The following is a 25,154-nucleotide window of genomic DNA, read 5'->3' on the forward strand; positions in this document are numbered from 1 at the left end:
TATATAAAAGTAAACTTGCTGTCTATTATATACAATCCCTATAATTATCGACACTAATTGAATAAAAAATTTATTATAGCTTTTGCAAATGAAATAAAAAAATGATTAATTAAAGGCTTAATGATCTGGAAATGATTCGAACGTATTGTTAAACTTGAGAATACGAATAACTTTTAATTTCCATCTTCAGGTGTTGTAAATGAACAAAAGGGAATTAAAAGCAAATTAGATGAGGCTGCCATACTCGTTCACGACTGTTCCGACGACCTCTGCTACTGCGGCCGGAATGTTTCGTTTCCGAAATACAGTCATTTTGTAGGTAGCGATGACTGGAATCCGAAGCGTCATGATAATCGCACTTTTTGCTCTTGCTGAAAGACTTTCTATGGCGTACATGGCTCTTTTTCTTCTCATCGGCTGGTAACGAAGACGCGGGGATCAAAAAGTAGATGCCGCCTCTTTTGAGGTGGGATTGAGGAGAGACGATCAAAATTTTACGTACAACGCCTTGGGAGCTGGGTTTGGTCAACACGTGATTAGGGTTGGCGTCGAGGATCTCACCGGCGGTGACCGAACGCGTGATTTCTTCGACGTGGCCGTTTAAATGGACTATACGGATGAGGTCTAGAGCTCCACAGGGAAGAACACAAGCCAAACAACACCGTAAACTATTGCCCATCTCTCAAAACTCTCTTATCTCTCTCCTACTTCTACCTTTTCTTTATTTATACACCTGCAACCCTACTACTCATATGCATCAAGTGCATAAAATATTATTATATTTTAATCATTATTCAAAAATACAAAAGTCTCCTATTCCTGTAAATGTAGGAATTAATATTATCTGCACATGCAGGACTGATTAGTACAACATGTGAACTCATTAAAGATTCAAATTCAAATAACTATATTAGTAGATTATAAGTATTTAAATTTTAAAAAATATATTATTTTATAATTATTTCATATTATTAAAAAATTTAATAAGATACACGTTCTTTTACATATAAAATAAATTAAAATAAAAAACGAGTTTGCATGGAGGTAAAAAGAAATAGCAAATGTACAAGTAAATTACGTTGGAGCATTGTACTTAGGTAGTGAAGGAATAATGTTTAATTTAGAGATAAACCCTAAAACATAGGTTAATAAAATGTCAGCGATGATTAGCGTACATTACTCGATTCCATTCATCAGAACTGAAAACGACAAAGTTTCATGTTATATTTTCTGACTAATCTCTTGCCATCTAATTAAGTATTGCAAAGGAGAAATGGCGTATGGGATGGATAATGGATTGGCCATCGTGACCTATCGCAAATAATAGGAAGGAAGGAAACAACAACATCAATCAAGCTTTAATTAATTAATTGAATAAATGATTAAATTCATAATTAGCTTTGGCTTTGGAGTTGGAGTTGACTGACCTAAAGCATTATAAGGTACGGAAAAGAGATTTGAAGAGTGCATGTCATTTACTTGTATTTATTTTAGAGTAAATTACTTATTTAGTAATCTAAATATTTGCACTCTTCCATTTTGGTTACTCAACTATCTTTTTTTTAAATTATCATTAATGTTACGTTTTGATTTATTTTAGTCATCCACTATTAAGAAATTAATAGTGAAATTCACGTGTCTCCATAAGAAAATATCATATCATCATTGAAAAAATAAAAAATGTCACATTAATATTTATGTTAATTTTTTAACGACGAATAATCAAAATGAAACCAAAACGTAACATTAATGATGATTTTAAAAAAAATAATTAAAAGACTAAACAGAATCAAAGTAATAAATGAGTGACTAAATATGTAATTTTCCCTTTATTTTATTTATAAGAAGGGATCAAAGGTGGTTCACGCCATGACTCATTGGATCAGTCTGGTTATGGGCCCTTTGGCAATTGTATTCCAGATAGTTGGATGCTTATATAATTATATGTGTGTTTTGTTCACATAATAAAAGATTACTTGTAAGAATATAATTTTTGAAATTTAGAATTGTCTAATACATTACTGGTAATATTAAACTTTATTATTTATTTTATTTAATTATATTTGATTAGGAGAATATATTATATGAAAATAAAGTTCATTAAATTGTTTTGTGATATATTTTTTAATAAGTTAAAATTTAAATATTAAACTTTAATTATTTGTATACAAATTTATAGATATATTTCCATTACATTTTCTAAGTTTTACAAAAAATTATACTAATACATTATTATTATATTAAAATAAACTATATTTTTATTAACATTTAAATATTTTATGATTAAATTAAACTAAAATATTTATTTTTATCCTAGTAAAATTAAAATCCAGTTGATCAAAGTTTAATTTGAACCAAATGGATAATCTTATCTTAAAATCCATTTTGTCCAAGTTAAAAATAAAGTCAATTCTTGCACAAATAGATTTGGATGAAACTTTACTTAGGTTAGATAAGATGTTTTTTTTATACTTAATTATTTTTAAAAAATATTTTAAATTTAAAGACCATACACTTTAAATATGATATAAAGGATTTAGGTTAGTTTTTTTTATATATATACACATTGCCTTAATGTTTTTTTTTTTTTAACTTTCTTAGATACAATTTAAAATAGTCACGAGTCTATCACAGTAGATGAAGTTTATACTTCCTTACTGTATAACTAGATGGTTTAGTGACTAAACCTGATTATCTAGAAGAAGACATCGTCAATAGTGGGAGACAAAACCAAAATATTGGTAATAATCATGAGAAGACATAAGAACGAAAATTTGATAGTAAGCTAAGAGTAGATCAAAATTACATTAAATTTGAATGTTATAAGTTATAGAATAAGATCAAAATGGATGCTACGAATTAAAAAGAAAAGAAAAGAAAATCTAGTAAAGTCAATATAGTAAAATACTATAGTGATAGTGAACTTTTAGTTGCTTCTATTGATAATTCTTAAGTAAACAATGAGTGAATTCTCAATTATATATGATTGTACCTTCTATATGTGTCCTAACCAGAATTTGTTTATAACATATGAAATGATATCTACATGTATTGTTTTGATTATCAATAATGCATCATGTGGAATTACAGGTATTGACAAAAACAAAATAAAGATATTATGTAGAGTTGTTAGAACACTTGCCAACGTATGACATTTACTATAATTGAAGAGAAATATGATTCCATTGAGTACCTTTGATCAATAGAGTACTATACAATTGAAGATGGAGTTTTAAAGATTAGGAAGTGTTTATGCGTCGTGATAAAAGGATAGAATTTTTTTTATCAAATAATATATTTTGCAGGATTCAACTATTAGGGCTAATGCATTTGTTACTTCCTCTCATTGTCAGATAATGATGTTTCTAGACGTTGATATATGTATATACTATATATAAGTGATCGGTGGCAATTCTAATATTTTTCAAGTCAAAGCCCAATTCGAGCCCACCAGAAAGACTGTAACCCCCCAAACCGATACGGGTAGCCCGATCCGATCCGAGAAGTCACATTAGGGCCACCGAAGCGACCCACTGTAAAAATAGCGGAAAATTTAAAACTTTTATTAAAACATGTAAACTTATAAAATCAGTTTTCACTATTTAAAAATAAAACAGATTTCCAAACTCGTATATAAATCAAAATACAATTACATGCCCCTAATCACATGTACCATACTCTGCAACAACGCCGGACGAACTCCCTTACTGAAGTCTATAGATGTACTGGTACAATTCTTTTATCCTAAAAAGATGAGTAATAGAGTGAGCTTTGAAAAGCTCAGTAATACAGAACTACCAGATGATGCTGATGAACGTGCAGATACAGATAAATATATATTTCCTTATTGTTTTCGAACATTTACATATTTTTATACTGAGCAGGGATCCTACTGATATTTCAGGTGCTAACGGATAATGAGCTTTCAGTTCAGATAAATATTTCGGATGATTGAGTTCAGGAGTTTAGAATAGGTTTTCTAGTGTGTTCCCATAAAACTAGTATAGTTTTTTTTTTTTTAAAACATATATATATACACCCCCATCCTTTCACAATCTGTTTGTGTAGGTTCCCCGGAACCATACACCCCGCACAACCAGTAACAGTAAGGCCCTGAGCACACAGCCGAGGAGCCTGCAGTAATCTTCCTCCAATAATAAACCCCCCAGATAAAACATTTCTCCGTCGGTAAACGGAGATATCAAAAATCAAAACAGAATTCAGATCAGATATCAGAACAGAATCCAGATCAGAAATCAGAACAGAATTCAGGTAATGTATCAGAACAGAATTCAAGTCAGAAATCAGATAAAATATTTATATGACTAGGGAACACGCCAGAGTTTACAGATATTATTCAGAGGTATTGGATAATCTTAACATGTAGAAAAACATGAATCTTCAGTATACCGATAGGATATCGAAATTTAGAGTCACTATTAGAAGAGTTCATTAACTGACAGAATCATCAGTTATTCAGAATGTGAAATATCAGGATATTATCTTATTCAGACAGTTTTCAGAAGTTGTACGTAATCAGAAGGGTATTCAGAATCCTTTACATCCATGTCAATTGATTGAATAATCGAATAACTTGAGAACGAAGATTCAAAACCTTAACAATCTATGTCGACTGGTCAATTCATTTTCCTTCCAGGGTATTTACTCTTTAATACCACAAATTCTTGTTCATATATCATTTTCGAAATTAACGTTGAATAAATCTTCCAATGTCTTTATTTCATGTTCACACTTTCACCATATCATTAAATACTGACGTACTTGATTTTGTAATTCATAATCCATAAGAACATTACATCATATATGTCCATTAACATTTCCAGATTCATCCAACTCACTTATTCAATCCTCAGTCCTTGTGGTTACTTAATTTATTTAGCATTCAAGTCCATTCCAGTTACTTCGGGATTTTCTAGAGTAATACAAACGTTCCTGTATTTCAGATATATATTGTACTTCAGATCCATTCAATTTGGTCTTCTTGGTTGATTTGTCGAACAAACGCCCAATTCTTAATACTGAATGCGATATAGGGTTGAGCTGAGCTGAATACTTCCAAAATTATCATCGAGCTAAACTTGAGTAGACGAATACGCATTCAAGTAATATCTATGCCGTTCAGGTACTGACATATCATTAAAGTTGATTGGCTTACTTAAATTATTTTCCATTACCTTTAAAGGTAGTCCAATACCTATGCTTACTTGGATTCCTTAATCCCAAGACATTTACTTAATTTAGGCCATAAGGTATTTTGGTAATTTTGATGTTCAGTTTTATTCCATTCATTTCAGAGCTCGAGGATATTCAATCATTCCTGAGCTTGGTGATATTCTTGGGTCATTTTCATTACAGGGGTATTTTGGTCATTTTACAGATCTACAGTACTTCAATCTTTTCCTTCCATACGGTCTTATTATTTTATTCAATATTATCATTTACTTCAGTCCTTTCGAACAATTCTGACAGCAGAATACCCCCGATAAATTACTCTTCAAGTATTTACTCATTATTTGAATATTTTCGGGTCAAGTGTCTTCTCAGATTTTACAAACGGAATATCATGAATTTTTCTGTACAAAGACAGGATCTTAACAATTGAATTCGTACTTAATCGAGTTAAGTACAAAACCTCAAAGTACTTTCTCATTCAGGGTCAATTCAAACTATTTTATCTCTCAAGGGCATTTTCGTAATTTCTTAACCAGATAATTTCGATATTAGCTCTTAACGAAAATAATATAATTTAGAGATCCTATGATTAATTGCTTTCTTGAACACTCTCTGATCTTGAAATAATTCTCTTAACACACTTCTAGTATCTTGCATAAACCCTCTTGGGGTTAAAAACCGGTTATCCATAATTTTTTAAGTATAACTATCATTTCTTATGCACATCAATATATTTATCGTATCAATATGTCTTTTCAGATATATTAATCCACTTCCAGGGATAATTCTTATCATTTTCCAATATAAGGGTAATTTCGTATTTTTACCATACCGAAGTATTCTCATAATTTCCCATCCAAGTACCTTTAACATTTAACCCTTGATGATATAAAATATAATTTACGAATCCATGTCTGATTTCTTTATCACTATTCACAAACTTGTAATTTAATCCTAACAAACTTTCAATCTCTTATATTAGGCATTCGATCCGTATTCAGTTACATAATTTCTACCACATTCATATCGAGTGAATAAATTATTCAACTCCACAAAAGTGACCAACATTATCTTATCCATGCATTTACCAATATCAACATGTTCCATAAAGCATAAAGAGGTAGTAAAATATTACCTCAATTTTCCGTGCCATATCGATCAACCATTTAAATTCCATTTGAACGCCCTCGTTTTTGAAATCAACTTCCAATATTTTCCTCACGATCCAGACCATCAAAATTTCTAACTCGTATCCAAATAATTTCCCTCGCCATAAAAAATAACTTGTTAGGATCTAATTAATAATTTGGGGATCCAATTTAATATTTAGCTACCAAGGTAAGGACTAAATTAATCTTAGTGAAACTATTAATACATAAACATAAGTACATGGAAACTAGAAAACAAGGTTAAGTTCTTACCATTCCTCGAGGACTACCTTGATGAATTCCCCCTTTTTCCCATTATTATTTTTTTCAAACACCCCACGTGCTCTCCTTTTTTCCATTCACACCTTTCTTTTCTTCTTTCATGCTCTGCTCAGGAGTTCTTGGTTTATAGTGGACTAGTACACACAAAGCGCGGCCATACAAGCATGGGCAACTAGTGTGAAATCGGATTGACTTGTTAAATATGCCAAGTCATATTGCACTTTCTCTGCTCCTCTTACTGATCCTAAACCTTATTACGAACCTCAAATAGATGAAATATATAGTTGGGTGGTTCCCATTTTGGGCACCTATGGTAACTTCCGATGCATAATTTACAGATCAGTAACAATGAACTTCGAGAGATAGTATTTGCATTTGCTTTGTTGGAAGGTACAACACTGCCGTTCTTAAGTTCTGTCAACCAATTCATGTCAGCGTCGCCTGATATCATTTTAAAGCCAGAATCATTTGGTCAAAGACGAGTCATAAATCTTTTATACAAGTTGAAGACAAGGTCGATCGACAGTTGCGGTCTTGGAAAGAAATAGACTTACCAGCAGAGCGTTTGGAGGCGAGGAGCTTGATGAAATAGTAAGGGAAGTCGCGGTCGGAGAGTACGGAAAACAATTCTTGGCCAACGGCGCCAGTGACGCATATGACGTCGATGGATGACCAGACTCTTAAAGATACATGCGAACCTTGGTGGGGTATTTTCAGATTTGGAGTTTAGGTTTTGAGGTTGAAAAACATGACTTTTGAGAGTGTAGTTGAAAGAAGCCATTTTTGAGTTAGAAGCGATGTGAGATACTGAGATGGCAAGGAGTCATAGGCAATGCGATAAAGAATGGGATGACTACAGCGGGTGAATTTTAGTCAAAAGTAAAAGCTGGAACCAATGGATTTCATACATTGCCATTATCATTAATTTAATACCATCTCACCCAATTTGTCCTCTTCTACCTACTCCATCATCCTCATTCACGTTTTTCTTTTAAAAAAAATAAATTGTCCATTACTATAAAAGATATCTATTATTGAGTGGCCCTTAATAAGTTTAATAAAATAATAATATGCTAAAACAATTATTTACTAATCATACTTTATATCCTTTCACATATTTTAAACTAAAATAAATCTAACCCCATATTAGGGTGTGACAAAGACGGCCGCGACATACGTTATTTCGATATGTTTTTATTTTCGTATATAATATTAGTTATATTTGTAAGAAATTTATCCAAAAAAATCATTATTAATTAGGTATTATATGCCTTCACCAGAGGTGAGGTAGCCAACCCCCAAAAATCTCCTAATATAATTTTTAGTCCTTATAATACATATTTAATAATAAATTTATTTTTGACCTTTCAAATTCGATTTAACTTAAAAAAATTTAAATAAAATTTGAATTTTAAAGTAGAACTCATCACTTTGATTAACTCAAAATTATTTGAGTTAATTCAACTCGATCAAATACTCACATCTGAAATTCGTACAAGCATATTACAATTAAACAATAGAAATTTTATTTTCTCTCGTTTCATGTTTTTTATCTGTCTTGTTCTTGCTTTTAATAACACTATTCCTATTATATTGATATTTCTAATTATAAAATTTAAATTTCCGTGCAAAAATTCTATATACATCTTTAACCTTGTGTGCAATAAAATATCCATCAAATACGTCTCCAAAAATTAAATGTTTTAGTCTATGTATTTATGGGAATAGGGTCAGCTAATTTTAATTTATATTTGAATTCTTAAAAATAAATTATTTATCCAATGCCCATATCTTTCTTAACCATATTTCTAGCTTTAGTCCCTATGCTTTGTGTGCAATAAAATATCCATCAAATACGTCTCCAAAAATTAAATGTTTTGGTCAGTGTATTTATGGTTGCTATTACTACGCGTAATTAGTTAGAGATGGTTCTTCTCTACGTTGGACCGTTTCGCAGGATTTTGGCTTCCTCATAATAAATATTATTTACTTATTGCTTTATCACCATTTACTTGCATGTTTAAAACATTATGTTTTCAGCTTAGTACTTGTGTAGCGCCACTCTTCCTGGCTTTAATTTTTACTATAAGAAGCACTCGTTATGAACGTTAATCTGTATTATATCATTTCAGACCACAGTTCTATATGCCTCTTACAACACTCTTCTTTGTAATGCTGCTGCAAATCGGCATCGGTACATGCGGTACTCCTACGAGGCCTGTATCCGTGCCCAATTTCACCTCGATTCTAGTCTTTGGTGATTCCACTGTCGATACCGGAAATAATAACTTTATTGATACGGTTTTTAAAGCAAATCATCTTCCATATGGTCAAGATTTCCCTGGTCACAGTCCTACGGGTAGGTTTTCAAATGGAAAACTCATTCCGGACTTTGTAGCCAGCTTTCTAGGCATAAAACAAACAGTGCCACCTTCTCTAGACCCGAATCTCTCGAATGATGACCTTCGAACCGGTGTTAGTTTCGCATCAGCTGGATCCGGATACGATGAGCTCACCACAGTCTTGACCGGAGCAATCCCAGTGCCAAAGCAACTCGACCAATTCAAGAGTTATATAGCAAAACTTAGTAGGATTTTTGGGAATAATGAAGCTCGAAACATCATTGAAAAGTCTTTGGCAATCATCAGTGCAGGGACCAACGACTTCGGTTTCAATTACTACCTCTTGCCGATGCGTAAACAGCGACAATCATGGCTTTCAAGTTTTTCTGCTAAAAACATTACTAGACTTCGTCAAGGTTACATCCAAAGCCTTAAATCTCCAATAAGCAAATTTTAATCCACCTCCAAGGCAGGCTCTAACTTTCCATCTGATTATAGGCACTATACAAGCAGGGCTGTCGTAAAATCGTTATAGCAGGGCTTCCTCCAATGGGATGCGTTCCGATCCTAACCACAGAAAGACTCAAGCCGCCCTTCTATCGAGCATGTTTGGAGGACGAGAACACTGATGCCCAGTCCTACAATGAAAAGCTCGTGAAGTTGCTACCACTGCTGCAGACTACGCTCCCGGGGACCGATATTGTGTATGCCGACATATATACACCGTTACTAGACATCATGACTAATCCACAAAAATACGGTACACACACACATACAAACGAAGTAGAACTGGTGTATGGGAAGGAAATTGAGGATCATTTGTGGGTGCAGGTTTCACAGAGACCAAAGATGGATGCTGCGGGAGTGGATTACTTGAAGCTTCATTTTTGTGCAATCCAACGACTCCAGTTTGTGAAAAGCCTAGGGAGTTCTTGTTTTGGGACAGCATTCATCCAAGCGAGGCAGCTTACAAAGCAACGTCTGATTTGTTGGTAAACCAGGTCCTTTCCAAGCTTACTTTGAAGTACTAACGACATTTAGCTTTTGCCTTCGATTTATTCTCGAGACGTTATAGCTAGATTGGAGCAGGTCAGGTCATATGTGCTTTATGTTTTTGTGTATATTTTTAATAGTAAAATTTCAGCTTCTTTTTCAGTTGAAAGATATTAGACCAAGACCCACCATACCAAATTACAAGGCACAAACATTTTGACTGGAGGAACCTAAAGGGAAAAAAAGAAAGAAACTATCCCATCCCTTCCAGGAAGGTTCTTGGCTCTTTTTTTCCTTCTTTTTTAGCCACCTGGACCTGGTCTTAGATCTATTCTATCCACATATTCCCTGCTTTGGCATCTTTCCACAACGGAAACATAGTTATTCTAAGATGATAGAAAGCATCAACAGGAAGCGAATATGCCCAAATGGCACCATCATGTATGATTCGATTTCATTCGCTATATACAGAAACAAGGAATGGCTGCAAGATTATGATTAAAACATGCAAACTATCCATGATTTTAATTCACAAATAGAAGCCGAAATACTGTGCGCTAAAATGCATAACAAAGTACCTAGAATTCCATTCATTACAACACAAAATGAGCCCTGAGCTGCTACTTCCTGCCACCAGATGATCTGTTGCCCCCCTCAAACAACTCGTTAATCCTAGCCTCGATATCCTCTGGACCATACTTAATAAGCCTATCGGCGTTCCTCCCGACTTCAGGGACACATTGGAGCCTTATCGTGAAGTTTCTATACGCTGGTAATAAAAGTCTAGACACTGAAATCCTCAGCTCTTCTCTCAGCTGTTCATCAAATATAACCCATGATGACTGTGTTTTACATACATCCTCGAATTGGGAATTGAATGACTTGATCTTCTCTTTCATAGGCTTGGCAATTGCATTTGAAGCCAACGAGGAATTGTCGAGCTTTAACGTACCCAAAATCTTGTTCCATGTACTTCTTTGATAGTTTGTACAATATTGCCGGACTTTTGCAGTGTGTTTCCGGATCCAATCGTCACCCAAAAGTGACTCCAACTCACTATCCTTCACTTTTTGTACAATATATCTTCCATTATTCATCATAAAAACAGAGCACAAAGCAGAGTCCCTATAAATCTTGGACTTCATCTCCAAATTACTCTCTAAAAGCTCCATAATCCACGCCATCTGAACTGACATTGATGATGAAGACGTCCGTCTATCATCAAGCTTATTAGATGGAATGACCATATTGCTTTCGACAAAAACTTGTTCTAATGTCTGCCGCGATCGACATGCCGCACGGAGATAGTTCATTACATAACGAGTGATTGGATGAAGTCCACCACCAGGAACAGCAGCCTTAGCTGGGTCTCGCCGAATCAAATTCTCTAATTCCATGAATATCCCTCTAATTGATTCTCCTAATCTCTTCCAAGTGGTAATCGCTTCGTTTCTAAGTACCAAACAGTATTGATCAGAGAATACCGAATCAAATTCAGGCATCAAGTCTCGCAAAGTCTCGAACACATCAAGAACTTTGAAAAGTCTCTCAGGGGATCGGCTTCCTATAGCAATGCCATCGGCGAAATTAAGTAACTGAATGGTGGAGCCACGGCAGACTTCCATGAAGGAGAGATCAGCAGCTGAGGAGAATCCAAAAAAGACACGATCACATAACCTGCGTTCGCTTGGGAAGAGGATACGAAGGGAAACGTTAGCCGCTTTGATCCAACGTTCAATCTCATCTTCCAGTTCTTGCCAGGGCATTTTTTGGAATTCATCGATGCTCAGCTTCTGTAATCCTAGCCTAGAGATGCTCTCTTCGAGGAACTCTCGGCGGCAGGTGCTGTAAACGTGAGAGCACTCTTTACCGAACCCTGCAGTTACCATGCGCTTGGCGATCTCGTGAAGGTCGTTTATAGTTACGGATGGAAGGGCATCGATTATGATGTCGTAGTCCGTCACCGGTTGAGCTACGGGGATCTGATGGTCAAGATCTGCACCGTTGTGAAGAAGACCTTCTTCGTGTTCATCATTGTCCTCGACAGAATCGAATGATAAGTTCCCAGTTGACTCAAGGTTGTTCCGACTCAGTTCAAACGACTCGGCACCTCGGTCCATAAGAGATCTGAACTCATCCTCGACGCGGAACATGGCCTGTTGCATAAGGTCTTCGGCGCGTACAAGACAAGCGCCGATGGATTTCTCCGCGGCCATGGGGCTCCAATCCCTGATGGTACGAATCAAGTCGTCAATAGCGTCAAGGAAGGCGGAGGAATCGGCGGTGTGAGCCCAGACGGGGTGATCAAACGCCACGTATTGGGAGATCTGACGGTCCAAGGAATGAAGGGCACGCTCGAGGGTGGCGCAGCCACGAGAGTTGTTGTCGTCAACCATTTTCTCGGACAACTTCTCGCGAGAAAATCTACCGTCGAAGTTGGAGAAGATCTGCAAAATGTCGTCGGCCATGGTGTCGTTCTGGCCCAGCGTCTTGGCTATATGCCTGGCCACCGCAAGCAGCTTCTCTTCACCGTTCTCAGCCATGGGTAACAAAGCAACAACGCTAATATCTCCTTATTTATACCTCACTACCTCAGCCTCTACTACTTTAGAACCCAAACGAAGTAACAGAGCGTTTTCTGTTTTTGGAATTATGAGATCAAACGGTTAGGGTTTGCTAATAGGGAGGGAGGGAGGGAGGGAGGGAGGGAGGGAGGGAGGGAGAGGGAGGGAGGGAGAGTTGAGTTGAAGTTAGAGAGAAGGGATGGGGAAGGGAGAGTGAGAGTGATATAAGGAAAAAGGCATTTGGAAACGCGGTTTAAGAGATAAAAGGTAGTTGGAGATAAATGAAATGGAAAAAAAAAAAAGATTGGTAGTTATGTGATCTCCCCTTTGATTTGGTTTTAGCGTTAAGTGAAGCAGGATTCAACGTGTGTTTGGATTTTAGTACACTCTTCTTCTATACATGAACACGATAACTCGTGTTTAATTTTGTCATTATGCATACAGTATAAACTCGATTACTTTTGTAAACATTATTCCATTGAGTGATTTTCATAATAAAAGCAAATATAATCATCCAATTATTTAAAGAAATTATTTTAGAAAATTTTCAAATGATATTTTAATAATCTGAATTATTATAAATCAATATCTACTTAGAGTTTTCAATGCACACATACTCACCGCTCGAACCCGAACTCTTAAAAGATGACAACAATCCCTTTTACCATTGAAACTACTCAATAAGATTAATTCAAATACATTTTTTTAATTCATTTGGATAAATGAATATGTAATGTTATAAGAACATGAAACGTATTTTAATATATGAGAATTATTGAAACGTGATATATCAGGAATATAAGAACAAATTTATATAAAATTAATGATTAATGTGTAAACATTCATATGAAATGGATTTTGCTAAGTTGTCCACTAAACAATTAGTTTGAACTATCTATAAAAACTGATTAAATTTTAGAAGAATTTCAAAAAGCTTGCTGCCTTTGCAAAGGGGTAAAAAACATTTTCCAAAAAATCATCGTTGATGATCATAATAACTTAGTAGAACGGATCTTTTATCACATTCTCTCAAACTCAATCAAATTAACCCAACTTGATTTGATCATGAAAAATAAACCCATCCCCCCCCCCCCAATTAAAACACCAATAGACTTGAACTCAAAACGACCCAATCTCAAAATAATTCATACCTGAAATAACCAAAATTCAAAATGATATGAACCGTAATGAGCCGACCTAATAGACCAAACCTTAAAACAGCTTGAATCAATAGTAATCAAAATCCAAAACGGCCTGAACTCGAAATTGATCCGAACAAAATCGACCTAAAAATTTTACGATATAAACTAACCCAAATAAACCAACAACTCTTACCTTAAACACAGATGAAGGGAAGCTAATATTCATTTATATAAAAATTATAGCATGCAATATAAAGATAGAAACAAACAAGGAGATCTTCCTATCACCATTAAATTCTTTCCAACTCACCTCCTTTACCTGCAGGCAAATATATAAAGATGCAAAGAACGATGATATCACCTCACCTCACATGCAAAGCAAAATGATATATTAAACATTTTTTAACATAGACAGAAGTGCAGGTTTGGCATCGTTCAACAACCTTTCTCACACACAAATTAGAACCCTATAAATTTTTACTCTAATCTAAACAGTCAAATTGAAAATATTACCAACTAACCAAAGTAATGCCTCCGTTTTCTTCATTCTTATTATTATTATTAAACTGTCTCCTAAATAATTTAAAAAAAAAAAGTATAAGACCAAAAAAAATAAAAATAAAAAGAAGTGAATATGCATCCAAACATTCATCAGCTATTTCTTGCATATCCACTTGTCTCCTCCGCAACCTTTGCCCACACATCTGAAATTTTCTCAGCATATCCCACCTGTTACATTTTGACAAATATATGTGAGCTACAACAATAACTCCACTGTGTATTGTCTTTTGTCAAGATAGCAGCATTTTTCTTTTTCTTTCCTTTTTTTCTTCTTTTCAAATTCATTACATTATGATAATTTAACTGCAGAAACTGAATTACCCACAATCGTGCTAAAAGGAAGAGGGAAGTAGGCAGCATACACTAGTAGTAGCCTCTTATATAGCCATATAATGTAGCACAAGAAACAAGGACAACTAAATTAGTTCACATCGCAGTTTGATAACAAAATCAAACACAAACCCCAAGGACCTCTTGCAAAGGGGGAAAAGAGAGAAGAAAAGAGGGAGGGCGGCATGTTCACAAAGAGACACCATGAAGAAATATGCAACCACCTTTTACTAGGTTATTGAAACTGAACAAATATACCAAAAAGAAAATCAACTGTTTGGTTTATATGCCAAGGCAATAGCCAATAGGCTTGGTCAGCTAACAGAAGTTTTACCCTATAATTTTGAGGGTACAGAATAGGGCAGTTTCAATTAAAAAAGTTTAAGATAATCTATATAGAATCCTCAAAGTTAATTAGAGCTTCTTTTGCACAATAAGATCACCAAAATTGACTGGAAAACAAGAAACTATAATTACCTGATTTACAACAAACCCCTTCAACATGTTCAAGAAGTCAACACGTCTTTCTTTGTCAAGCCTTTCAAGTTCACACCTGTTATTTTCCTGCAGTTACATCATCATGAAAAAACTTAGAAAATGAAGATAACTGTGAAAATGCAGACCATGTTCTAGAAAATGTAAATATAAATCACACCATGTAAGTTCCTACAAAATCCACAATAAAAGGACCCGATATTATACGTTTGTCTGATACAAAAGAGAGCAAATTGAGAATCGGAGTAAAACAGAGGAACCAGGGTGCATTGTGTGCCCCACTTTTCTTTCAATTTACCACATGAAGAAGGAGAGAGAGAGAGAGAGAACTAGAAGCGAGGGATGTGTCATTAGATATACCATTATTCCATTTAAGTTAATCCTATCATCAGTGTTGTCAAGGTGTGCACTTAAGTGCACCTGCACCTAGGACCTTAGTGCTAGACAAACAATTCCTCACACCTTCTCAAGTGGGGCGCATTTGATCAAGCTCATGCCTGGCACACCCAAGCAAGATTTTTTTAAGGCAATAAGCGTTAAAAAAATCCTGCCTCATTGATGTTTTTTCTGTTTCTTTTAGTTCACTTTCTTCATTAGATGTACCTTACTAGTAAGAATACCGTGGTATCAAACTCTCCACAAGGAAAAATGCATACTGACCGACAAAAAGATTGCATTTTTTGTAGAAAAATTAGATCAGGCAATATAACAGTTCTAGTGCCTAGAGTGCACCTTGCACCTTTGTCAACATTGCCTATCACATCTTCAGCTGCTCTTTCACATCCTGCTTTAATAGCTTTACTTAAGATTTAACAAAGGTGGCAACTTAAGAGCAAAAATAATGAATATTACTATTATAATAATAGAATTATTTTTATACATTTCTTATCCATCTAGATACTTGATATCATTCCCTATTTGGCTCCATAGGAAAGGAAATTTTCTAAGTTCTTTTGAAAACTAGGCACGCTTATTACCATAGCATTATACACACACAAACAGAAGGAGATATTAAAAAGAGGCAACTACTAGAATAGTCCAAGCAGTGGAGAAAACATATATGATATGGATGGACAAGAGCTACAGTCTAATAATAGCTAAAGGATAGAATCTGTATGCTTCAATCTCCTAGTTATACGACTTTATCATATAGGGAACACTCAACAAGTTTGGAGTGACCAACCTTTATCACAAACAATTTCATGGATATCTAGCATTGACTCAAACATGCAATGTACAAAGGATATATTAATGATCATAGCATGACCACAAGAAAAATATTAACACATCAACAACAAAGCAGAAAAAGTTGTCTTCAGATTTAGATAAAAAGGACATTATGAAATTTATTTACCTTGATTCGCTCATATTCTCTTATGGCAACATTTTTAGCGTCTTCAGTAACCCGTATAGTCTCCTTCAGCTCCTCTATCTTGTGAATCCTAGATTTGTCACCACCAAATATTTTTGATGATGCAGCTTCAAGTTTTTCGGCCCTTGAATGATGTGTAGATAGTTCTGATAGGAGAGTTTGGACCGTCAATAAAGCACTTGATCGATCCACAAATGCACCATGCACAGCTAACATAAGCCCAAGATATTCGTGAAGTGTATCCTGAAACGTAAAAAAAACAAAGTACATTATAAATGATTGGAACTCAGTTCAAATATAGAAATCACAACAGAAATAATTCCTTGAACTAATGCATGTGCTAAGAACAGTAATTATCTTCTCAAATGATAAACAAGCCATCCATTCAACATAGCTTCGGACCTTTAAAAGTTGTCATTGCCAAATTTACTTGATTACTAGAGATTTAGTTTATTGTAAACACATATTCTTGTACAAAAACTATATTATTCCACCAAATGAATACTCGTGGATATCTAATGCCATGTTTAAGTTCAAAGAATAAAATGAGGAAAAGTTTTTTGCACATCACCAAATGCTTGACAGTCTGCACATTCAATTCTCGATAAAATCTGCTAGCTTTGACTGCAGCAGTCGCTAAACATTTCATGTCAGCAGCACGCACTCTCTGAGAATTGTACATAGCTTCCTCATTCTCAAACTTAGTCAGCTTAATAAATGTCAATCCTAATTCTCCCATTGTCTCTCCCATATCTTGCTGTGCTTTAACAAGCGCCTCAGCCTAAAAGAAAATTAACAAGATCCAAAAACAAAACCATGATCAAGGACTTCATCCCACAAGATTCAATTGTGCATTTCAAACTCCTAAAAGAACAAAAACATTACCTGCTGAGAAGCATTGCTGATTTGTTGCTCAAGATCATGAATCCACTCTTTCTTCTCCATAAACACCTTATCCTCCTCCACCACCGGTGGTTTAGATCCACCCCAATCATTTGCAACAGACTGTCTCAATTCCTTAAACAATCGCAACAAATCCCTTCCACCTTTCGCCGGCTGTACCACCTCATGTGGTGCCACCACTGAGGTACTTTCCCCGAACAACTGCTTAGGTAATTTCACAGCTCCATCAAGCATCCGTGAAGCCACATCGGTGTTCATAGGCATAGGAAGTCTCCCTTCAACCTGCAAAAACACCTTCAACTCATCACTTAGTCTAATGACCGGATGCTCCGCAAGCCTCCTCAAATACTTCTCCAATGCAACCCTTCTTTGCTCCACAAATTCTTGCTTCTGCATCACCTGAGATTCAACCACATTTTTATCTGGCCTCGGCGGAATAAAATACCCACGGTAAGCTTCGGCTAACCGATCCGACAATGTGACCACATCCCTAAACCTTCTCCTGACACTAAACTCGGGGGATCCAAAGTCTGGAATGTTGGTTCTCGTGGTAATTAGATAAGTGTAATAAGTATTACCTCCGGGAACAAGTGAATTCGTGGTCTCCTGCTCTTTTTTAGGGTTAGAAACCGTGATTTTGATGTAATCAGAGCTGGACGATGAGGACCTGGAGAGTGAGATTGAAGAATCCTGATCCTGAGACGTGGAGTCGATGAGGTTGATTTCATTGGCAGAGTTGTCATCGAAAGGACTGAAGATGACGTCAGCGTATGAAGGAGGCTCGATGTAGTTGTTATCAGATCCGTTAGGGTTTTGATAGACCGGAGGGGAGAGCAAGGGGTCGAAATCGGCAGGAATTGAGAGCACCGGCGGGGAAAGCGGGTGGTGCGTGGATTCGGAGATTGATGAGTTGGCGCTCCGGAAACTGGAGTAGGAGTTGTTATTGTTCGGGTGGTTAGTGGTGAGTGGGTCGTCGAGAACGAGGTTTTCCATTTCTTCACGGGGGACTAAGAGGTGAGCTTCCTCGAAGCCAGGGTTCTCAGAGCCCATCATCTTTAACAAGTCGAATCAAAACTTTCCCAGTAAAATCAAAAGAAGAAGAAGAAGGATCAAATTAGAAGTGCTTGAATTTGATAGGGTTATCGATGATTCCGATGGGGGTGCGTCAACTCGAGCATGAGTGCACAATACGCTGAGGGGCGCTATGTGGGAGGCGAAGAAGATGATGAAGATGGTAGGGAAGGGGGTAGATTAGCGTGGCGCGTGGGGTTGGATGCATCGGAGCATTGGGAAACGTGAAAAAAAGAGCTGTGGATTAACTTCAAACTGAAACAGAAACCGTAATGTGCTTCTTGTTTTTAGTTGAATCGATTAACTAACGTTGATGATTGAAGTGTGTTTTGGGTTTTGGACTTCGGCCTTTTCAGATATTTTCATTTATGGACTTGGATTATCAAGGCTAATAGTAGTACCCACTTCATTATTGCTGACACCAGCTTACCTTTGATTCAAACCCAAGTTTAAAATGATTCAAAGGAACCACAAGCCGCACATTTGCTTTTTCATGGAGGCCATAGAATTTCCCCATTTCTCAATGGCATTGTTGTTAAAATCATATTAGAGATCGAACTAATTAAATCAACTGTATTTTATGATGACACATCAGTATTACCATTAATTTCTTAATGACGGATGATCAACGTAATATTATATATGATTTTAAAAAAATAATAATTGAGTGATCAAAACATAGACTAAGTAATAAGTGGGTGATCAAATAAGTAGTTTACCCTTAAATCAATTGAGTCAAGGTTTAATATTAAATCAATATTAATAAAATTGTTGTAGTTTAGGAAGTGATCAAAACATAGACCAAGTAATAGGTGGGTGATCAAATAAGTAGTTTACCCTTAAATCAATTGAGTCAAGGTTTAATATTAAATCAATATTAATAAAATTGTTGTAGTTTAGGAGTTAGTAAGCTAAGTTTTGAAATTGTTTGAGTTTGTATCCATAGAAAATCTTTTCTTTCCCCTTCTATAAATGGAATAGTTATTTTGTAATTCGACTCGATTCGAAAAAATACAAAGAAAGTTTGGGTTATAAAATAGGAGTTGAATAACTCAAAATATTTAGTAATTAATGGATTGTTTTTCAAGCTAAAATTTAATCTCAACTCTGCATGTTATATGTATATCGCATATAAAAAAAATATGAAGAAATATATATATATATATATATATATATATCGTATAAGATTATAAAAAGTCATTTAAATTAGAATCGATCATTATCATAGCATTATAAATATTTACAACTAAATTTAAATAAAAACTTGAATAGCTCAACTTGAGAAAAAATTTCAAGCAAAACTTAAGTTATAAAATAAGACTCATCGACTTAAATAATTTAAAAAAAATTACTCAACTCCATCAAATATTCACCCCTAATAAACATAAGATAGCAAACTTTGATTAATTTAGGCTTAATTGAGTCCAATTACATAAAAAAAATTATAACATAATTACAAACTAGTAACGAATTTGGATAACCTTAACAAATACTACAGCCCAATAACCATTTTCAACTTCATTAATACACTAGCAACCCATGTGCTTAATTGTTTAAAAATATTGAAAAGAAATATAAAATCTATTTTTAACCATATATTCAAAGCTGATAATAGGAACATTAATATAAAAATAATTATAAGAAATTTTATCTGATACTTCTAACTAATACTAACAATCTCCTTTGAAGAAGTAAAATTTAACAAATAATACTCAAAACCATTTTTTCTGACTTTTAGTTGGACGTGTATATATCTGTTTATAATACTAAAAAAATAGGATTAAATTGAACTCAATGCAAAACTAATGGAGAAAAATTAAAACTACGTGGGAAAATACCATTTATGTGAGCAGTTATTTATTGTTGAGACCATGAATAATGATATTCATAAAATTTCTATTTTAAATAATAAAATTGCAATTGATTTTCATTCTTATCTTTTTATTTTCTTTATTGTCGAAATTGATGATTTTGATTCAATAAATAATTCTATTACTTGGACTTTTCTATTACGTAATGATAAAAAATATATAATAAAATAATAAATTCATATATTTTGTATGAAAAAATCTATTATATTAATTCTTCTTCTTCTTCTTTTTGAATCCGAAATCAGTTGGCAGGCTACCAACCTCCAAGTTTTAGGTACCAGCATTGATCTTACTGATTACAAACGTTTCAAAACCTGCTTCATTTCAATATTAAACGCCTAATATTATTGATTATCGAAGAAAATCTAACCCTTTTGTTTGTTGTATCAGTTCCTTGATTGATGTTTATATGGTGGCCCTGAATTCTATGCTAAAACAGCCCCCAGGTTTAATGATTTGTTTAACATAAGTAGTTGTTCTGCATTAATTTTATCTCATTCAAAGCGGCTGCCGCTAATCATGGGGGAGATTTTTCCTTTTAAAACAGTCCATAAACATGTATGAATAATCACGACTGACGGAAGATCTTTTGTTAGGATGATGAATTTTTAAAATTTTAAAAGGATGAATTTTTAAAATTTTAAAAGAATAAATTTATAAAATTCTAAGAACAAAAGATACAATGTATGATAATTTGAAACCTAATTTTGCAATATATATATGTATATTAATTTTCCAGTATAAAGAAACGGTTAAATTATGGTCCATTCTCTCATTTTCCACAGTATAAATTGCTGCTCTCCATGAAGACCAAGCTTACAGATCAGTCCCTCAAAGCAATAGAGTATCAAAAACTCAGTGCAAAACCATGCAGCTCTTGCTTGTTCTTTACAATTCTTTTACTCTTTGCTTTCCTAGCATCCTTTGCAGATGCAGCAGTTCACTTCCATGAATTTGTTGTACAACTTCTTCATTAAATAATTTCAATCAAGTACAACACTATCTTCTTGTTGAAACTTTACCTTCCTTTTTTGTGTGGAAACAGATTGAAGCAAAACCAGTGAAGAGGCTGTGCAGAACTCATAGTACGATTACGGTGAACGGGCAATTCCCGGGCCGACGTTGGAAGTGGGAGACGGAGATACTCTGGTGATCAAAGCTATAAACAGAGCCAGATACAATGTCACCCTCCACTGGTAATCTTTATAACAAACTATACAATACAGCTATACTGTTGTTTGTGTCATCTTCTGATGTTCTATTAATCAGGCATGGAGTGAGACAACTGCGAAATCCATGGGCCGATGGACCCGAGTTTGTGACTCAGTGTCCTATCCGACCGGGGCAGTCTTACACATACCAATTTACCATCCAAAACCGGGAGGGGACTTTGTGGTGGCATGCTCATAGCAGGTGGCTTAGAGCCACAGTTTATGGAGCTCTCATCATCTATCCCAAGTTGGGTTCTCCGTACCCCTTCCCTATGCCCAAGTGAGAATTTTCTCTTCTTCTTGGTAACACTTTGTCTTCAAATGGAATATGATGATGATAATAAACAGGAGAATGGTGGGATAGGAATCCAATGGATGTTCTAAGGCTGGCACTTTTCACTGGAGCTGCACCAAATGTATCAGATGCATTGACAATTAATGGTCAACCAGGGGATTTATATAGATGCTCAAGCAAAGGTATGTTCTCAACATTTTAAATCGAAAGAGGAGCACCGATATAGGAGATGATATAGTAACTGATTGATTATAAATCCAGAAACTGCGATATTTCCCTTGGAGGCAGGCGAGACGATTTTCTTGAGGATCGTCAACTCTGGGATGAATCAAGAGATGTTCTTCGGTGTGGCTAACCACAAACTGTTGTTGCTGTTGACGCTGCCTACACCAATCCATTCGCGACGAATGTCATAATGATAGCTCCTGGCCAGACGACTGATGTCCTTCTTACCGCGGATCAGACTCCAGCATGTTACTACATGGCAGCACATGCCTACAACACCGCCAGCCCTTTGACAATACCACTACGACTGCAATCCTTGAATATAAATCTGCTCCGTGCAGTGCAAAGAAAGGGAAATCTTAAAAACCAATCTTCCCTCAGCTACCAGGGCTCACAACGACACGGCCACTACGACTGCATTCACTGCACAACTAAGGAGTGTTTCCAAGACCAAAGTTCCCCTCGAGATAGATGACAGCTTGTTTTTCACAGTGGGTTTAGGACTGATCAACTGCACAAATCCTAATAGCCCTCGATGCCAAGGCCCCAATGGAACTCCTTAATGCAGGCCTACTACCAAGGTCAGCCCGGTATCTTCACCACCGACTTCCCGCTTTTCCTCCTGCTCAAATCGATTATTCAGGTAATGTGCCCCGAGGTCTCTGGCAACCTATTAAGGCAACAAAGCTCTTTAAACTAAAGTATCGTTCCAAGGTACAAATAGTCTTCCAGGATACGAATATTGTCACGGTTGAAGATCATCCTATGCATCTTCACGGCTACCAATTCTATGTTGTCGGAAGTGGTTTCGGTAACTTCAATCCCAAAACTGATCCAGCCAAATTCAACCTTATCGATCCGCCGGAGAGAAATACCATCGGAACACCTCCAGGTGGTTGGGTTGCCATCCGGTTTGAGGCTGACAATCCAGGTAACATGCCAAACATGCATAAATAATAGCACCCAAGTACATTCCCCTATATCAAAAATTAAACAGCGTCCATATGTTGATGCTTGTCAATTTTTTAAACTGCTGCAAAACAGGAATCTGGCTGCTTCATTGTCATCTACACAGTCATCTCCCTTGAGGTTTGGCCACAGCTTTCCTAGTCGAGAACGGAGTTGGGAAATTGCAGACGGTGCAGACTCCACCCCTTGATCTTCCCTGATGTTAAACGTCGAGCATTAGGCGCTCCGGTATCAGCCGTTTACTCGAGTCCTTCAAGATTTATTACATGGATTTGGTTTCATAGCTTTGTTTGCGTTAATGTTGTGTTCCTAAATCCTAAGAACAAAGATTAGTATTACAAGTTTCATGTTTTCTTTATGCCTAGTTTTAGAAAATTTACATTTTAATAAAATAACAGATGATCTCAACTTGCAAAGTCCCCTCTTCTTGCACAATGAAAACAATCAGCACATGTAAGCCCTTGTTTCTCCATGAAAACTGGTTCGCAAAGCAGTGATTTCGTTGTCATCCCGAAGCATCTTCCATCAAATTCTTCTGACAAATCAATCAATTGGACAAGAGGATTGTACTAACCACCAAATGATGTCATATTGAGGGGGTGGTTGATGATTCTGGCAGTTCTGCGGTGCGGCGCCTAAAAAACGGTTAATATACGGCATGACCGGTTAAACAAGTGACCGGTTAAAATTTAGACCGGTTATGTTATATTATTTAACCGGAAATATTATCAAGTACAATAACATATTAGGTAACGCTTATATAATGTAATAGATAACGTTTATATAATAAAATAGGTATTTAACGGGAAATATTATCAAGTACAATAACATATTAGGTAACGCTTATATAATGTATTGACACTTTTTAAGGGTACACCTTTTTTGGCATTCATTCTAGACCGTAAGTATCGACACTTTATGCTTGCACCTCGTTGGTTTTAATATTTCATTCTGGACAAAAATATCGACACAAACTAAAAAAATGTCGATACATGATTTAGACCTATTCTCTCATAAAACCGGTATAATTATACCGGTTTCATTGAACATTATACTTATGGGTTTCGATGTTTTAGGGATCGATATTTTTTTTAAAAATGTATCGACACTTTAAGGGTACACCTTTTTTGGCATTCATTCTAGACCGTAAGTATCGACACAACTTTAACAAGTGTCGATATTATATGCTGACCTATTTTAGCATAAAACCGTATATTTATATCGGTTACATTGTAAATTTTACTTAATACATTATAATTGGTTTCGATGTTTTCGGGATCGATACTTTTAATAATGTCGTACTTATGTTGACCTAATATTTATGTGCACCTCGTTTGGGTCGATACTTGTTACATTGTTAATTTACCTATTAATTATAATTATTCGTTTGATGTTTTTTTGGGTCGATACTTGTAGTTATTGTACATACCTAAATATGTACTGCGAATTTAATGTTGTACCCCCCCTTTAACTACCACTACCATACCACATCCTATTGAAAGCACACACTGAAACATGTTCAAATGAAACCTTTGCTTACATCTCCATCAACTCCTGGACCCTGAACTTGCACAACAAAATTTTTGCCATGGATAATACTGATGTAGACAATGTTAGCCAACCGAGGAATGCCATGAAGTACATATGTTGATGAATCTGACAGATTGGTTGGTCAGCTCTTCTGTTCACGTGATCAAGCTTGGTACTTTTACAAGGGATTCGCACGGGAACATGGGTTTAGTGCACTAATGGGAACACACGGCTTACGTGGAGGGAATGTGAAGACACAAGAATTTTGTTGTTCCAAAGAACAATTTCGAGTATCAAAAGTCAATACTGTTCGTCAACGTGCTCATACGCCAGTCCAAGAACAAGATGTAAGGCTAGAGTTGTAGTTACAGTAACAAATACAAACGACAGTGTTATAAGTAAGTCTGATCAGAACATAATCATGCATTGTGCACACCTGCTATGACACCATTTATGCGTTCTAATAGAGCTGTAAGTAAGGTGATATCGATGAGGCAACAACATTGAAAGAGTCGGTGTTGGCACGTCACAAGTAATGAACTATTTAACGCAGCAGGCAGGGGGCTATCATAATGTTGGATTTACACATAAAGACCTCTACAATGCACTTCAAAGAGGTAAAGCAAAGGAAATCGTCGATGGGGATGTGAATACGCT

At 35.5% G+C, this 25,154-nt stretch overlaps 3 protein-coding genes and 2 pseudogenes across 4 annotated transcripts; 2 read left to right on the forward strand and 3 right to left on the reverse strand.

Moving 5' to 3' along the window:
* Positions 1-214: 214 nt before the first annotated feature.
* Positions 215-690, reverse strand: LOC120185562. Its single transcript, XM_039189744.1, has one exon. It carries the CDS (start codon positions 677-679, stop codon positions 215-217), a length of 465 nt encoding a protein of 154 aa, XP_039045675.1. The 5' UTR covers positions 680-690.
* Positions 691-7,435: 6,745 nt separating this feature from the next.
* On the forward strand, positions 7,436-9,961 carry LOC120185571 (annotated as a pseudogene).
* LOC120186129 (exocyst complex component EXO70B1-like) lies at positions 9,745-12,603 on the reverse strand. The gene is made up of 2 exons (XM_039190155.1): positions 10,530-12,603; positions 9,745-9,754 (listed from the first exon to the last, which is right to left on the reverse strand). Exon 1 carries the CDS (start codon positions 12,499-12,501, stop codon positions 10,579-10,581), a length of 1,923 nt encoding a protein of 640 aa, XP_039046086.1. The 5' UTR covers positions 12,502-12,603; the 3' UTR covers positions 9,745-9,754; positions 10,530-10,578.
* Positions 12,604-14,216: 1,613 nt separating this feature from the next.
* On the reverse strand, positions 14,217-18,654 carry LOC120186140 (sorting nexin 2A-like). 2 transcript variants are annotated; one of them, XM_039190164.1, is made up of 5 exons: positions 17,308-18,649; positions 16,994-17,203; positions 16,405-16,665; positions 15,033-15,119; positions 14,217-14,393 (listed from the first exon to the last, which is right to left on the reverse strand). In XM_039190164.1, the coding sequence occupies exons 1-5, from the start codon at positions 18,376-18,378 to the stop codon at positions 14,316-14,318; spliced, it is 1,707 nt and encodes a 568-aa protein (XP_039046095.1). In that variant the 5' UTR covers positions 18,379-18,649; the 3' UTR covers positions 14,217-14,315. The 2 variants fall into 2 exon arrangements, 1 of the variants encoding a protein (XP_039046095.1); XR_005522184.1 differs by lacking the exons at positions 14,217-14,393; positions 15,033-15,119 and adding an exon at positions 16,038-16,254 and having other exon boundaries at positions 16,286-16,665; positions 17,308-18,654.
* LOC120185580 lies at positions 18,502-23,239 on the forward strand (annotated as a pseudogene).
* Positions 23,240-25,154: the final 1,915 nt, after the last annotated feature.

Source organism: Hibiscus syriacus, unplaced genomic scaffold (genome assembly GCF_006381635.1).
Source record: "Hibiscus syriacus cultivar Baekdansim isolate YM2019G1 unplaced genomic scaffold, ASM638163v2 tig00004004_pilon, whole genome shotgun sequence".
Classification (NCBI taxonomy): Eukaryota; Viridiplantae; Streptophyta; class Magnoliopsida; order Malvales; family Malvaceae; genus Hibiscus; species Hibiscus syriacus.

What these genes read in the sequence shown, in the direction of transcription:
- LOC120186129 (XM_039190155.1), bottom strand. Translation starts at nt 12,501, where the DNA reads ATGGCTGAGAACGGTGAAGAGAAGCTGCTTGCGGTGGCCAGGCATATA.
- LOC120185562 (XM_039189744.1), bottom strand. Translation starts at nt 679, where the DNA reads ATGGGCAATAGTTTACGGTGTTGTTTGGCTTGTGTTCTTCCCTGTGGA.
- LOC120186140 (XM_039190164.1), bottom strand. Translation starts at nt 18,378, where the DNA reads ATGATGGGCTCTGAGAACCCTGGCTTCGAGGAAGCTCACCTCTTAGTC. An exon ending in TGCAGACTGTCAAGCATTTG is followed by an intron (nt 16,666 to 16,993) that starts GTGATGTGCAAA and finishes TTTACGTTTCAG; the next exon opens with GATACACTTCACGAATATCT. An exon ending in GAGAATATGAGCGAATCAAG is followed by an intron (nt 15,120 to 16,404) that starts GTAAATAAATTT and finishes ATGTAACTGCAG; the next exon opens with GAAAATAACAGGTGTGAACT.